General features: G+C 35.3%; 1 protein-coding gene and 2 long non-coding RNA genes across 4 annotated transcripts; 2 read left to right on the forward strand and 1 right to left on the reverse strand.

Annotated features, from left to right (window-relative positions):
• Positions 1-1,994: 1,994 nt before the first annotated feature.
• LOC112942116 (uncharacterized) lies at positions 1,995-5,682 on the forward strand. Its single transcript, XR_003248066.2, has 2 exons — positions 1,995-2,147; positions 5,260-5,682. It is a non-coding gene; the product is annotated as an uncharacterized lncRNA (long non-coding RNA).
• LOC101264668 (transcription factor PIF1) lies at positions 5,165-15,582 on the reverse strand. Of its 2 annotated transcripts, none has more exons than XM_004247061.5 (8): positions 15,221-15,582; positions 14,252-15,134; positions 12,112-12,210; positions 11,949-12,014; positions 11,777-11,842; positions 6,172-6,558; positions 5,671-5,749; positions 5,165-5,541 (listed from the first exon to the last, which is right to left on the reverse strand). In XM_004247061.5, exons 1-8 carry the CDS (start codon positions 15,307-15,309, stop codon positions 5,537-5,539), a joined length of 1,674 nt encoding a protein of 557 aa, XP_004247109.1. In that variant the 5' UTR covers positions 15,310-15,582; the 3' UTR covers positions 5,165-5,536. The 2 variants fall into 2 exon arrangements, with proteins under 2 accessions (XP_004247109.1, XP_069144842.1); XM_069288741.1 differs by having other exon boundaries at positions 5,686-5,749; positions 15,221-15,362.
• LOC138338109 (uncharacterized) lies at positions 14,398-15,878 on the forward strand. Its single transcript, XR_011211434.1, has 2 exons — positions 14,398-14,535; positions 14,635-15,878. It is a non-coding gene; the product is annotated as an uncharacterized lncRNA (long non-coding RNA).
• The last annotated feature ends 1,624 nt before the right edge of the window (positions 15,879-17,502 follow it).

Consider the following 17,502-nt stretch of genomic DNA (forward strand, 5'->3'; position numbering starts at 1 on the left):
TTTATATATCGTTCTAAATTTTGAATTTTTATTTGTAGGAAAAATAATTGAGGTGCACTCCCATTGAACCGGAGGTTTTCAAGAACACTCAGGTAAAGAAGAAAAAATGAGTCGGATCTGGATGTGTGGATCGAGTAAAGGGCCGAATGAACTTTTTAAAGTTATTTAATGAATGATATATATTAATAGTGATTATATTTATAATATGTATATTATATTGATGTCAATTTTTATATTTAATATGAGGAATGAGTTACATTAGTACATCGCTGAGAATCTAGATAGTTAGGTTCAAATGACACATGAACTGTCCACCAAAATTTGGACAGAGAACGTAGAGGGACACAAAAGGGTAAAGTCTATGGTCTATGATATTGAAACGATGTAAGAAAACTCTAGTCAAACTTAGAAGGTATTAGATCGTCAAGTCAAATCGAGACACTTGATTGTGTTCAGATTGTTGCTATGTTGGCTCAAATAGCGCAACTTACATGGCACTAGCAGAGTCAACGGAAAAGAGTAGCTGAACGACAAAGCATGAGTGCGACCCTTCAAGAAATCAAAGAACAAGTATTGAACCTCGCTCGTCGGCTTACTACGTCTTCCCCTGCCGAGGACACCGATGACGACAGTGACGAGGATTATGATTTTGTACATCGCACTCCATAGTTTAGGTCTTTTTTATGAACTTTTTAAAACTAATTTTGAATAACTTTATAAGTTTTTGTTGTGATTTAGATGTTTTTGAAAATTGAATTAAGTTTGATGTTTTATATGTTGTGTGATGTTTAGATTGTTGTTTGATTGAGCTGATGAATATGAATTGAATTGAATTGATATGCATTTGCAAGTGGGTAGCAGAAATTGCAAGATTCTGCTGTCAAAAAATTGCAGAAAAAACGACACATAGGATGATTTTGTCAGTTATTTTTTTTGCATTATTTTTTTAAAAATAAACCCTGAAAAGCGACGGACACGGTCCTTTAGTCCGTCGCTTTTCTGGATATTTTTAAAAATTATTTTTAAAGTGATGAACAATGTTCTTTAGTCTGTCGCTTTACTGAGATTTTTAAAATATAAATTTCTACAAAGCGATGGACAATGTCCTTTAATCCATCGCAATTATGGGATTTTTAAAATATTAATTTCCAGAAAAGCGAGGGACTGCTTCGCTTATTGAAAATAAATAAATAAAAATATAAAAGAAGCGACAGACTGTGTCGTTTTTCTTTGGAAAAATAATCAAAACGCATTGCAGTTCGTCATTTTTTAACGACGTTGTCCGTCGCTTTTTGAAAAGCGTCGAGCCAAAAAGCGACAAACATAACTGCACCATTTGTCAATCGATTTTGACCATAAAAGCGACACAATCCGTCGCTTTTGACCGCCGTTTTTGACAGTTTCTTAGTGATGAATGTCCAATGCACAGTTGTGTTATAACTATTAATTATAGATAACAAAGTCATACATCAATCAAAAGAAAAGTTTCACTTGAGCCCTAAAGTAATATATTCAATTTTCTTATTCCGCGTGAAAATATCGTTAGTTATACTAACTAATATCTCTATGTTACTTATGTGATAACAAACACATATATCTAGCATATTTTTCCTTTGCCACATCATCGGCAAACAATCCTTTCCACTCTATGGGAAACAAGTTTCTGGCTTTTTTACGATGATGGTCATTTTACGATTTCAGTAATAAGTCGGGATTGAGATTCATCGAACACACCTTCAAAACTGTCAATTCATCACTCTTTAAATATCCTTGATTCATTATATATGTCACGTGTCTATCATTCGTCCTACCATATATGGTGGACAAGCTAAATATTTTACCCAATGTAGATACTTCCTTCATTTTTTGAATCAACTATGATAAAAAATTGAAAAATTCCCCAAAGACTATGTGTGACTTGGCTATTGGTTCAAGAAATGCCTCTTCGCCCAAGACAAGTATTAATACCCTTTTCTCACTTAAAAATTAAAGTTAATAACATCCTTCATTTTCGTTTGTCAAGTATTGTAAGAGATGAAGGGGAATGTCAAACATCATTCTTATAAGCGGGAGACGCCAATCACCGGAAGATGAACTTTCACGGTGTGAACTTTGACACGCGAATTTTGCTTATTATCAAGGAAAGGGTATGTCATCTCTCTATCATTAAATTTGTTGTCGTGGTTGGAAATCAAGATTGCACAACATTGTTTTGGAAAAAAACAGAGGCTACTTTGGTAAAACATAATTGGAGAAATCAAAAGATGAAAAATCTGAAGTTGAGTTCAATAATAAATAAATAAATAAAACTATAGCAATGTAGAAGGAATTTGGATTTTGCTATAGTTTTTATATTTCTATCAAATCAAACCAAGCAAAAAAGAATAACTACCAGTTTGGTTATTGTCGATTTGGTTCAATTTTTCTGATTTGTTCGATTTGGAAGTACTAATTCTTTTGAGAACGTATATATCTCGATAGACACAAAAACAATCTACAAAAAGGCTAGTATTGGTTCAGTCAAGCAATTAAATTGTATTAGAGTTATCATTACACAAACAAAGTGATTCATTTAAGAAAAAGGATAACTATTTTATGTATACAGTAGGTAAAGACTAAAATGAATATTGATGGACTTGGATTTGAGATTGTTATACTTGGGCTAAAGTGTTGTGCTTGAGAAAATGATAAAGTTTCACAAAATATTTTTAATTTATTTGTGAATAATATAAAATAATTATAAAATTTATATTTCTAATTTATTGGTTCGGTTTGGTTATTTTACGGTTGTTTTTTTAGTAAAACCAAACCAAATAGTTGAAAGTCAAGAGGGGGAGGGGGTGAATTAAAATTCCCTTAAGTCGACTTCCTGCTCTGGTAAGTCGACTCACCTGCACGTTAGTAAAACAGATAAACAGTAATAATAACTTATAGTAAGTAAATAACACAGAATGATTTTAAACTCGTTTGGATCATTGATGTGGTGCCTGGTCCAGTCCCATTGGGCTACAAGGGCTTCCTTAAGAGCTTGTTGAGAACTTGAGTGTTACAGAATGTTACGATTAAGAGTCCATCTGATATGCAAATCAGACCTTCTTCTCTGACACAACCTCTACTTGTATAATTTACACTCGGATCTTTCTTTTTCTTTTCTTTACAATTGTTCACTCAAAGGTGTACATAGTTTATAAAAGATAAAAGAAGATTACAATATAAGTTCAAGTAAAGTGCGTGATTTTCTTGGTCTTCTGAGGTCTTCATTTATAGGCTGAATATTAAGGCGTAGTTTAGCTCTATTTGGAAAACCCAAGGGAGTTTCCTTTGATCAAGGCTTTTGTAATGATATTTTGATTGAGCAAGATTTCATTTGATTTGCTTCGACATGCCAAGTTAATTTCTGCCTTGAATCAGAAGTTGGCTAGTTGTCATCTGCTAATTTCTTTTGATCTTGTTTAATTCTTTTTTCATGTGAGAATCTGCTTCCTTTGTTTGTGCAACTGCTTCCTTTGTTAAAGCGATTTTCCTTCCAGTCGTGAGATTAGAATTTTCGTGATTGGTTAGTTAATCACTGTTGATACTCCTTTCCATTGATACTTTGTTTTTTCTTTTTGAAGTTCAGTATCCATAGTGACTGAATTGTCCCTCATTTCTTGCGATGTGATTTGTTCGGTTTAGGATGTCCTTGATTGAGTCGATTTAGTTGATTTGCATTAATGCAGTAAATCGTTTTCTCTGCTTTCCTTTGCTAGTTTGATCTTCTCCTTAAAATATCACTAATTGTCTTTACTTCTGGCTTGATTCATGGTTTTCTCTTTTTCTTGTTGATTCTAATTTGATCTCTGCCCAAGTGTGCGAATGTTTTGTCTATTTTAAAGTTTCCTTGCAGTGTTGATCAGTCATATGTTCCTTTCCTTATTTGGTCCTTAAATTGATGTCTTCCATTCCAGTGCAGCTTAGACAATTACTCTTTTCCTTCTTGAAGCCACTTTTGTTTTGGACTTTTCTTTCTTGATTTTGTTGGATCTTGTCTGATCAGCAGATCTTGGTCCTCAACGATTTGCTTCTTCATCTTGCTTAACTTGGTTGGCTTCATTTATTTCCTTGTCTGGTCAGCATATTTTGAATCTTTGACTTAATTGTAAGAATCAAAATATATTGCTTTCCATGTTGGATCTCCATGATTGCGAGAATTGTGACTAGTGTCTTAATTGTCATTCATCATAATTTACATAACATTAAGAAGCTAACAATAGTATCAACTTTCAAAATTTTAAAAATCAAACCCAACCAAACTAAATCGAATATCAATTTTTTTTAATCGGTTTGATTCGGATTGCGGTTTGGTTTGGTTGTTAACCATAACACTGAACCACCCTATTTCTAATTTCAAAAAAATCAAACGGTATGCAATTTTAATTTTTTCCACAACGAGCTATGAATTTTACTATAAGCGCGTAAGTATTGGCGATAAAAAAATGGCTAACTTCAATAAATAGGGAAAGTATGAAGCAACGACTTAAGGAAAGAAGGATATTTTAGAACATGTGAGGTAATAATGGGATCCCTAAATTTGACTATGAATTGAGGGAAGTCTTTTAGAGAGTTTTCTTCCATGGTAATTTGAACAAAATCATTGACAACTTAACGATTTCCAAGTAGTTGACTCGTTAATTGGAAAACTACCATATTGAATGAGATCTCTTTGGAGCAAATTTTAATCCCTTTTGAATTCCAAAGGAAAGTGAATATTCTTTTTTGGTTCAAATGTTGTAATCAATTTTTTTCTTCTTATTCCTTGTGATACAATGTTGCACTAAGAAAAGGTGATTACTTGGTAAGACCCTTCTATTTCAAATATACATGTAGGTTACTTGCAAATAGTGGCCTAGATAGAATGCAACAACAAGAAATAACTACTATTGAAGCCACAAAAATTAGAACACATCCGTGAATATTTCAAGTCTCATCGTCAAGTTTCGACAGGTCTACACGTGAATAAATCTCGAAGATACAAATTTTATTGGGTTAACTTCATAGAGGAAGATTGAATTTAATTCATATTCATTTAGGTTAATTAATTAATTTGGACTTTACGCATTTTGGAGGGAAAAAAGTGGCTCATTTTGATAGCATATGTTGCCTTGCACAAATTAGTAGAGAGATATCAGTAATACAGTCAATGCATACCTCATTTTGGTGCATCAGAGACTGAGAATTATCATGAATATGTTTATGATCATCATTCATCAATTTCTGCAGCAGTTAAAAGGGGCAGCAGACAGATGAATTTGGGGTTAAGAAGAATCATAAGCCAGGAAATGGTTGAAGATCACATATGCCGTTGAAACACTGGCCTCAAATTATATCCGCATATGCCACATGGAAATGCGATTTCAGGGCCACAATATGTAAAAGCAAAATGGATACTCTAGTAATAATTACAAGTTAGTGATGCTATATTTGTATCAACCTGCACTTGATGTTCCTCTTACGCTACAAAATTTAGTTTCTGGCAAACGTTCTCGCTTCCAGCTAGTTAACCTGCAAATAGATAACAACTCAATGAGGTTTAAATTTTAATTCTCTCTTTCTCCAGTTTGTTGTATAGAACCAACACGGTATGGCATATATATTATAAATAAACAATTAAGATCTGAAGGGTAAGCTTGCCAGATTGATGATTGCCTGGATTTCCAACTTCTTTGCTGCTGCCGGATTTACTATTACTGGGCTGTTCTACTGCCTGATTCTGCATTTAAAAGCCAAGTTTTATAAAATGACAGATCACTAGAGAAAACATATACATCACATTGAAAGGAAAGGAGGAACATGCTTGGACTGTTTCAAGCTGCAATCATCCTATAGACACTCATTTAAGTAAAAACTCAATTTGGCAAGTTTCATAGAAGAAGCAAGAGTATCTGTTTCGTTTGGAGAATAAATTTAATCTAGCAACACAATCTTCTGTGAAGTGCTATTGACCAATAAGGCAATGACCAAGGTGAAAACAAATCGTCATCACAAGATGCAAAGAGTAAACTTGTTGTCTGTGGTCTCTACATGGACATAGATATCATGATAAGCAACAAGTAGATTTGTTCATTATGTCGACTATATTGACATAGTCGCTATGAAATGAGTTAAGGACCAAGTAGAAGAGGAAGGGCTTGCCTGCGGTAATGCAACTTGCGCTTGCTGGAGACCAAAAAACTGCTGATATGGATCACTAAAATTCGGAAGTCTTGGCTGGTTCGAATTATGTGAAACAAGTGAATTTAGCATTGGATCTGGCTGACTTGAGGCTTGCATTCTGGATGGATCTGGTACTGGAACTGGTGGCAAATGAAATTGAGGGATAGAAAATCTAGGACCCATTTGTGCTGCTGCAGCTGCATTCTGCATCGCTGTACCTGGTAATAGAGGTGGATATGGCACCATTGGCCTGTTCATGCCAATATCCATCCCCATCCCCATACCCATGCCCATTCCCATTGGCGGCATGTACGGCTGCATTCCAGGATACATCATCGGGACCATGCCACATCCCATGGACATCATCTGTAGACAAACAGATTTGATCAAACTACACTCCAATGCGAGTACAAATCCATTTCAAGACAATAACAAACAGGAGTACATGGCTTCATCAACAACTCAGTTCAGCATGCATATTAAACAACCAGAGATTAGTCGAGTAACTCCAATAAACTTCCTTGTCACTGAACAAATGTACACCAGCTCAGACAAAGTCTGAGCTGGAAACGCAGGTAAATAAGGAGAATAATGAACTTTATTTTTGACAAGCAAGGAATGTCACTTTTGGAAGAGGAGGTTAAAGGCAGTGAGAATATGATCAGTGATCCTTAAATATTCACGACGTAACATTGAAGATGTACATTGGTCTATTTTATCTATATATTCAAATACACTAAGGTGAAAGATATAGGTTTAGTGTTTCAGCGAAGGAGTTACATTTCCATTCACGTCCAACTGAAATTCAATAATAACACTTGAGCACCTTCATGGAATTTGAAGTGTGCTACAAACAAATTAAGCACTTAAATGCACATATTACAAGGTGAACTGCTCTTTTATGAGCAATGATGGAACTAGGAAAGAATTAACACTATAAAGATTATTGTTGCCTCATCTAACTCAACCCCAAAAGCTAACTCATAGGGAGGATTACCTAGTCCATATGAGCATATCAGCAGTCCATTCCCAACCAACTTGGACTTTAACCCACTCTAACTCCTTATACACCCAGGTCCATCTAGAGTGTGGATCAGATGCCCAAATGGGAATGGACTTGACTCTTACAACATGTAATCAGATGGAGAGATTATCTTATTCCAAAAGGTAAGCACGAAGAAATACAATAGATTGTTTGTTAACTTAGGAAAGAGATAGAAGTTGATTCCTACAAATCTGCTTTCTAAAAATGGCTATGTACTTTAGAGGAATAAAAGTCTATATACATTCTGTTAGGATCGGAAATAAGCAGGTGTAAACGCGGAAGCTAGCAAAGCAAACCTCGAGAGACCACGAATAAGAAGACAACGAGAAATATACCAAAAGACACAAAGATTTAACGTGGTTCGGTCAATCGACCTACGTCAACAAAGGAGATAAGCAATCCGCTATAAATATGAGAGTACAAAATACAGATGGAAACAACCTCCACCAATTCACTCAGAATACATGGGAGGTTCACACAAGTGATAACGTATCAAGCTTGTGACCCACAAATTCTCCCTCTAACCAAAACTCTCAAAGCCCTTAAGACTACGTTGTGAATGCTAATTAAGTTAGAAGGAACATGCCTCTATTTATAGAGTCCTAAACCTTTTCCTACAAGAAAAGGATTAGTCAATCCAAAACCTTTTTTTTACAAGGAAAACCTACTTATGGTAAGAAATTTAGGGCAAATAAAACCCAACAAATCTCCCCCTTGGCCTGAATTTCTGACAAAATAAATTTGTCCACCTTCTTGACTTAATTTTCAACAACTTGCTTCTCCTCTCCATAATCTCCTTTGCAAAATTTATATCTCAACACAAAGAATCCCTCTGAAACAATTTCTCCAACAAAATCTTCATTACTGTCAAAAAGGTTACTGCTAGAACTACACCGCCAAGATGAACACATCTTTCTAACCTGGTTCAATCATCGATTATCGAACCACTGAACCTGACTCCGTCATTGAATCTGGACCTGATACCACTTGTTAGGACCGAAAATAAGCAGGTGTAAACGCGGAAGCTAGCAAAGCAAACCTCGAGAGACCACGAGTAAGAAGACAACGAGAAATATACCAAAAGACACAGAGATTTAACGTGGTTCGGTCAATCGACCTACGTCAACAAAGGAGATGAGCAATCCACTATAAATATGAGAGTACAGAATACAGAGGGAAACAACCTCAACCAATTCACTCAGAATACATGGGAGGTTCACACAAGTGATAACGTATCAAACTTGTGACCCACAAATTCTCCATCTAACCAAAACTCTCAAAGACCTTAAGACTACATTGTGAATGCTGATTAAGTTAGAAGGAACATGTCTCTATTTATAGAGTCCTAAACCTTTTCCTACAAGAAAAGGATTAGTTGATCCAAAATCTTTTCCTACAAGTAAAACCTATTTATGGTAAGAAATTTAGGCAAATAAAACCCAACAAATCTCTCCCTTGGCCTAAATTTCTGACAAAATAAATTTGTCCACCTTCTTGACTTAATCTTCAACAACTTGCTTCTCCTCTCCATGATCTCCATTGCAAAATTTATGTCTCAACACAAAGAATCTCTCTGAAACAATTTCTCCAACAAAATCTTCATTACTGTCAAAAAGGTTACTGCTAGAACTACACCGCCAAGATGAACACATCTTTCTAACCTGGTTCAATCATCGATTATCGAACCACTAAACCTGACTCCATCATTGAATCTGGCTCTGATACCACTTGTTAGGATCGAAAATAAGCAGGTGTAAATGCGGAAGCTAGCAAAGCAAACCTCGAGAGACCACGAGTAAGAAGACAACGAGAAATATACCAAAAGACACAAAGATTTAACGTGGTTCGGTCAATCGACCTACGTCAACAAAGGAGATGAGCAATCCACTATAAATATGAGAGTACAGAATACAGATGGAAACAACCTCAACCAATTCACTCAGAATACATGGGAGGTTCACACAAGTGATAGTGTAACAAACTTGTGACCCACAAATTCTCCCTCTAACCAAAACTCTCAAAGCCCTTAAGACTACATTGTGAATGCTAATTAAGTTAGAAGGAACATGCCTCTATTTATAGAGTCCTAAACCTTTTCCTACAAGAAAAGGATTAGTCAATCCAAAACCTTTTCCTACAAGGAAAACCTATTTATGGTAAGAAATTTAGTGCAAATAAAACCCAACACATTCTATACCATATTAAGATATGATAATTAAACCTAACTCAACCCCAAATGTTAGCTTAGGAGGGGAAGATTATCCAAATCCATATAAGCAGATTATCAGTCTATCACCCAACCATTACAGGACTTTAACCCACTCTAACACCCCTTCACACCCCAACCAAATTGGAGCGCAATCCAGGTGCCCAACGGGGATGAATTTGGTTCAAATACCATGTAATCAGATGGAGCAAGTTATCTTATTCCAAAAGGTTACCAATGAATAAATACGATAGATGGTTTGCTAACTTAGGAAAGAGATAGAAGACGATTCCACAAACCTGCTATCTAAATACAGTTATGTACTTCACCGGAATGAAGTCTATATACATTCTATATCATATAAAGATATGAAACCTAAGTCTAACTCAACTTAAGACTGCCTAAATCCATATAAGCAGACCGTCAATCCATTCCCCAACCATTGCGAGACATTAACCCACTCGAACACCCCTTCACGCTCTGACCCAACTAGAACATGGACCGGGAGTCCAAACAGGGAAGGACCTCACTCACTACCATGTAATCAGATGGAAGAAGTTATCTTGTTCCAAAAGATAAGCAATGAATATATACAATAGATTGTTTGCTAACTTAGGAAAATATAGAAGATGATACCTACAATTGATCTGCTACATAAATATGGCTATTAACTTTGCTAGAAATGAAGTCTATTTACATTCTATATCATGTAAAGATTAAACATTTTGACCTAATTCAACCTCAAAAGTTTTAGCTTATGCGGAGAGGACTGTCCAAGTACATATAGGCAGACTTCACTCCATCACCCAACTAATATGGGACTTTGACCCACTCCAGCAAACACTAATGGAGCCCAAAAGTGTTTTTCCAAGCAGTTTTTAGGGAAGAAACGTTGGATGCCCTAAAGTGGCCCAGCTTAGTTATCCCAGCCCTTAGTAAGGAAGCATTAAACATTGGTCATTCTTATATATAGAAGATGAAGAAGAAGACCATGAAAATAACACCACGGGTTGTAGAATTAACTTAATTAGTGTAGAAACTAAAAGTTTTAGCTAATAAAGAATGGTGATTAGTTGTTCTATTAGTTATAAAAAGGGGATTATTTCGTTTATTAGAATTATTTGTTTCCTCCTTCAACAAAAAGCAAATGTAATCTTTTAGCAGTATATATTTGGAAACTAAATAGTAGTGTCGTTATGTAGTGGAAGTAAATATACTGTATACATACATTATGGAATCAATAGAAAAAATGGAAGCATAGACTTTCATATTCAAAATGATGGTAGGAACACCCCCACCCCCCACACACACATATGTGTTTAAATACTTAAAATATATGAAAAGCGTAATGCAATTAGATGCATAGGAAAAACGTGTGAAGTAATGACAAGATGAGATTTGGTTCCATTAGGACAATTAAACTAAAAAATAGAATAACACTGTAGTACTTAATTAACATGCAGGTTCTTAAAATCTAGACAGTATTGCAAATACTGCATTAGAATCATCCAGGTATTGCTACATGATTAGAATCATCCAGGTATTGCTACATGATTAGAATCATCCAGGTATTGCTACATGAATTACAAATACTGGTAATTCAGATTTGATATTTCTTAGATATTATATGATTGTCTTATTAGACAGTTCTTTATTTGAGTATGTGTAGTGCTATGAGATAAGGATATTCTGACCGACCCCAACTGGCTCTCTGAGTAGCCGTAACTACTTCCTACTAATACTGTAAACAAGAAAAAGTGTGTTATACAAAAAGTGTTTTTATACAAAATGTTGTTGACTTACTCATAACTTACTAAGAGCATGTTTGGGTTGGTTTTTGACTGATGACTTAAAAGTCACAAGTTTGCTTATTTTTATGATTTTTCCGTTAAAGCAAGTGCTTTAAAGCACTTCTTTTTAATCCAAACACTCTTAAAAGCTATTTTAGCCTAAAAGCACTTAAAATAAGCATATCCAAACGGGCTACAAAAAAGAAAAGATAGGACTTGACCACATACAAACATTAAAATAAAGCAATGAATAGTGACTTGCAGACAATGAAAGAATGTAATATTTACATAAAAAAAAGTTCTAAATATTTAATATCTTGACTTTCTATTATTTATATTTGAGATGCAGGCATTAAGAGACTGAGGTTCTTTAAGTGTAAAATTATCCAAATTTCTGGTGTTTAAGCCAAATAAGTTATAGGACTACAATAAACTATTCCCTCTTCGTGAAGAACTATCAAATACTTTACTATGAAGAAATTGAATAAGAAGGGTTGGAATGTATGAAGAGGCAATACATGAAAAGGATGTTAATAAATGTACCTGCACTTGCAATTGTAGTGATTTCAAATACTCAATTGCCTCATCAAGCATTGAAGCTTTGTCCGTCTGAAATTCAACAAAAGATTAAGTTAAATATATTAATATACGAAGAGGAGAGTAAACTATATATATGTTCTCTATATTGTAGAGAATTCAAAGAAGAGGCCAAAACCTTGTTACAGCGTGGTATGAGTTCCTGCAGGGCCTTCATCTTCTCATTTATTCTGTCTCTACGTCTCTGTGGTGATTGGAGCATTCGCATGTTGATTAACAGTCAAACGACAAAAACAGTTAAATTATCTAAACCCTCAAATCAACAACTGCACAACACATACCCTTTCTGAAAGATTATGGACCTCCGCAGCACGAGATCTCTTTGTGGATGTTGAACCGCGTGCTTGCTTTTTCGTATCAGGAGACTCAAATTCAGCATCCTAGGGAAATTGAGACATAAGTTAATGAAGCATTAATAGTAAGAGTCATCAGAATCTATTAATGAGAAGCAGAATCTCAATGATCAAAGATAAGATTTATGGTAACATCCGGACTGCTTCACAGGTTATGCAGTTACATATAATGTAGCAACCTCAACAAAAAGGAAAGAATTTGTTCTCAGCTTCCGGAGTTTCTTGTCGTTCTCCCACAAGACAACACATCAGGAAAGTTGAGTTTGACAATCATACAACAGAAAAGTTCACGTGATCTCCCAAAAAGTAAGATCGTGTATACCATTCTGGTGAGGAAGATAAAAGTGGCCAGCAATTGCCAGTGTCCCTTCATCACCACCACTTTGAAATTTTCTTTCTTCCACCTTCTGGTAGTTCTTACAGTTATACATCAATAGACCATGAGATTTTCCAAGTGCTCCTGAGTTTTCGATTGCTCCCACTCGTCGGTAGCCTTAGAATTAGACTTAAATGTACCACACTTCCTTTCTTTACTTCATTTAAGTTTTCTTCTTTTCTTATCGCAAAAAAGAATTCTGCTTGAAACAAATTATTGATCCTCTCCGAGGAACAAATTGATTTAGAAGTAACTTGCAGGTTGACCCGGTGCAATATGGAATGCTGTCTAAAAACTAAGGTGTCAGGAGAAGTAGCAAAGAACTATGAGGTGGGTTTCATCTGATGTAAACATTATGGTACTGAGGTATATATACATCTTGTTCAAACAGTTATCAACTCATATTCAGGTCCTTAATGGGAATTATATGTTCTAAGAGTGTTGAGAAAATGAGATGCTTCTTGATTGTTTTGAGAACTCGCTTGGAAAAGAGATTTTACTCTTTGTCCACTCAAAGTTGTCTCCTAAAAACCAACTACCACCGCTCTGATTTATTATGTGAAACTTGCAAGTATCCAGTATACAGTAGCAAATACAGAATTCAAAGGCAAATAAGATGTGTTTGGTATGGAGGAGAACATTTGCGCTAACTCATGAGTTTGGTATGGAACAAACACAGTTATTCACAAGTCAAATATCCTAACTATCACTCCATTTGTATTAAAATAGATATCGATGTTGAGTTGCCTACATATATTTTGCCAACTCAGCATCGAGGTACTTTTTACTATGGTAGGAAATGATAGTTTTAATAAATAGAGATCAATGAATAGTTGAAGCATGGAAGTGTATGCATTTACTGTTTTACCATTAACTCATTTTATTTAAGGTGGAAGGGTCAACAATGCCTAACTAGTATTCGAAAGTCTAGCACATCCATGACCCTGCGTTATATATATACAGGAAAAAGAATTGGAACTCCTTAAAATTATCTAGTTTAAATTTTTTATTTAATTATTAATAACATAGCTTCATATGTATAGAAATCACACGACAAGTTTAAAGTTAATAGTTCTAGGGATAATTTTTTTATACTTCTTATCCACTACAGAAAATGAAATTCACTAAGGAAGTAGACATTTTTTAAAAAAAAAAAAAAATTATCCTCATATGAAACTGTGATTTTAAGACTGTCAGAAAATTCAGCACAATATAAGATAAGCTGATTTCAGAAAACATTCCCAAGGAGATCATATACAGCGCCCCTCTTCTTTAACGCAGAAAAAGGGACAAAAATAAGTCCAAATACTCCAGTGACCTTTGCTAGAAAACAGGGGTCAATAAAAGAAAAAAATATATATTTTCGAAAGGTTCTAGAGTCTTCTTATTAATTTTAACCACTAATACTAGATGTTTCCTTCCTTTTCACCTCATAACTAAAAACAGTATAAAAACTTTATTTTATGGTTAGTTGATCCGCCACGTGTCCTGAATAACAGCCACAAAATTGCCGGCTCGAAGCCACGTCAGGTCACGTCACAAACCGGTGACGTAGCAAAGAAAAATCCCTCGTAACGCTAAAATGCACCGTCAGTTAGATATTCTTGCGAGCCACGAAAAACGACAGCGACTGTGATAGACAGGTGCAAGTTATTGGGAATTACAAGTGAAGAAAACAACATTACTGCTCACCTCATTCTGACCTTCGTCCTCCATTTCTCTCCCTTTCCGTTTCCGATCATCCGCTGCTGCCGTTGCCGTTGGTGCCGCCCCCTTATGCGACGGTGCTGGTGCTGGTGCTGGTGGTTCGGCACTGGCGCTTACACTATTTCCTGAGCCACCCGGAGATGACGTCATTGAAATATCACATGTAGTCGTCGGTTCCCTAATTGCCGTTGACGCTGTCGCAGTTCCGGTGCTGCCGTTTACTGTACTACATCCTACATTTCCGCCGGGTACTGCTACCACATTATCAGGTATGAGTGTAACTCTAGATTCCTGCCCTGTAATTGGAGTTACGTTTGAATCCACGACCGTTGAATCTCTTGGTGACTTGCTTAAGTTAGCCTGACCAGGTTCTAGCCTTGCTTTAGGCAATCGCGAGAAGTGTCCGAAGTTCTGGAATCGATTTGAATTTTCTGTGACGGTGCGCCTAGAAGGAGGTATAGGCGGTCGAGGAGCCGTTCCGATCGGCGCTGCAGGCGATGGTTGTGGCGGAGGTGGACGGATCTCAAACGTAGACGTACGGTTTTCTCGTGGCAGCGCGGCGGTGGTGAAGGTAGAAGTGGGCGTGGGATATAGGAGATCGGAGTAGAGATCACGTTCGAAGGAGGGGTCATCGAGTGGGTAATGAAGCCACGAGGCCATCTCGTCCTCCTGCATAAACAGATGATGTGGAGTAGTTTCCTCTACATGACGGATCTCTCTACTGACAGCTTGGTCAGAGGGAATAACCGCATCACCACCACCTCCACTGCCGTTACCGATGTGAGGTTTCTTAAGAGATCTTTGATTTTGACTCTGCATAACCACTTGACCATTTTGCCACAGTAGTTCCATGATTTCCTCTTCCGCCCTATGAAACCAACAAACAAAGATTCTCTTCCACTTCAAAATCACAAATCATAAAACCTTTCATTCAAATGATTAAAAAAAACTTACATTGCGGACTTCTTAGTTCTGGTAATACCAGAAGAAGCAGGAAGAGAGAAGTCATCATCCATATCAAAATCAGGAACAGAATGATTCATCGTGACGTAGGCAGCTCAAATCTCCCAAAAAAAAAAAGCAAAAATAATTCAAAATTGGTCAGGCACAGCCGCAAGAAGCAGTCCCAAACTCACCATAACACTGGAGCTTATTAGCTCCGCCCATAAATCAAAAGCTCACACACAGAAAAGGCTGCTACTGTTAAAAGCGTCTTTAACAACCTCCGAGTTAGCTGAAAGTAGCTTTTTGAAACCCTTTTACTGTTATTGTGTGGTTTAAATAAGGAGAGACGACTGACGATGGATTGAGTAGCAGAGAGCAAAGCAAGAAGTTGGGCAATTTTGGGTATGAATACTTTCCTCTTTCTTTCTATTCTTTCCTTTCTTGGTTTTTGCCTTTATTGTTAACGTCCTTTTGCAAAGAGAGATAAGGTCCCTTCTCTCCCCTCTCTCTCTCTCCTCACCTTGCCTTTAATCTTCGAATAAAAATAAAAGAAGAAGACGAAATTTATTTTTGTAACTATTGCATCGGACACAGTTCTTTCACTGTCATTATAAACACATTTCCCCACCTGTTTCAATCAAGCAGCTTATCATCAATTACTACTAAACTACTCCTACTATTTCCTCCCAGCTCGAGTCTTTTACATTTTTGCCCTAACAGAACTTTATATATTGTTTAGAAATATTTGATTTTTTTGCGCAAACATGAATTGTGACGTAGTGATTGACCTCCTTCATTGTTAATCACTAATCTCAAATTCGAGTTTTGAATATGAAATTATTTTAGTTAAAATGTCATCTACTAATGGATTATGTAGTATGTGACTTAGATTTAGTTCATATTCCAATATATATACAGGCATCAAATATCAAATTGAGAAACCAAAATTTTTTTTCCTGCCCATAATTAGCGAGGGTATAAATGTTTAGTAAAACAGTAGTTTTGAACTCATCTCTTTGGGTCTAAATATTATACTCTTGGTCAATTATTTTGAGAAAATGTGTAACACATACGTAATTATTTTTGAGAAAATGTGACACACAGACATAATAATTTTGAGAAATGTGAATAGAACATGGAAAGTTTGCATTTTATTAACTTTGTTGTGTGACTACAAATTAGGTTGTGATCATACAAATTTCATGTGTCGATTGGTATTAACATCTTTTCTTTTTTTTAAAAAAAGGACTTTGATTAAAAAACAATTTTTGATGTGTTTGACTTTTATAGAAAAAAACTTCTACTTGTTTGGTTTTTGGTTTTTGAAAGCGTTAAATTGTAAAATTAATAAGGGAAAATTGTATAAAATAGCAAACTAATAACCTAAATTAAATTGAATAGCTAGGGTTTGATTTAATTGTGCTCTATAACAAACATTGACAAAAATTTGCCAGGCGTCTCTCTCCCAGAAGTCTCGCTCGCCACTCTCTCATTCTCGCCTCTCTTGCTTTATACACAGAAGTGTATAATTTCTGTTTCTGTTTTGTATAAAGCGAGAGAAAATTGTATATACACATGCAAAAATGTATATCTTCATGTTATACACTTAATTATATAATTTACAAACATTTTACTTCAAATATTGCAGAGAAAAAGGCCAAAGAATTATACAATTGCGAATTATACAATTGCAGTGAAATACAATTTTTTCTAGTTTTATACAACAGAAGTGTATATATTGTGTTTCTGTTTTTGTATAAAGCGGGAAAAACATATATCTTCTTGCTATACACTTATAATTATGCAATATACATACATTTTAATTCGATTCAACTGTATGTAAAGCTAATTATACAATTGCAGTGAAATAGGCCAGCGAATTATACACTTTTATATGTATAGCGAATTATACAGTTTTTATGTTTGTTATGGAGCGCAATTATGTAAAGTTTGTTATATTATACAAATATAATTTTTTTATTTGCTATATGTGAAAGTTACCCAATTAATAATTCTTCTTAATTGATTATGAAAGCATATAAGAACTGCTTAATAACATCATTTGTTGCTTTGTCTTGGTTGGGGCCCGCCAAAATTACCTTACGTACGGTTATATCTGCAACAATTATTGGTTAATAAGATAAAGATAGAGCTGATAGAGACATAGTAGTAATAATTAATAATATATGAATTCATATTTGGATAATTTGGGATTTCCAATTAACACGTAGTATTATTTTTATAATATATGTACAAATACTTTAATGATTAGAACATAAGTCCATCTATCA

This window comes from Solanum lycopersicum, chromosome 9 (assembly GCF_036512215.1).
Source record: "Solanum lycopersicum chromosome 9, SLM_r2.1".
In the NCBI taxonomy this organism is placed as follows: Eukaryota; Viridiplantae; Streptophyta; class Magnoliopsida; order Solanales; family Solanaceae; genus Solanum; species Solanum lycopersicum.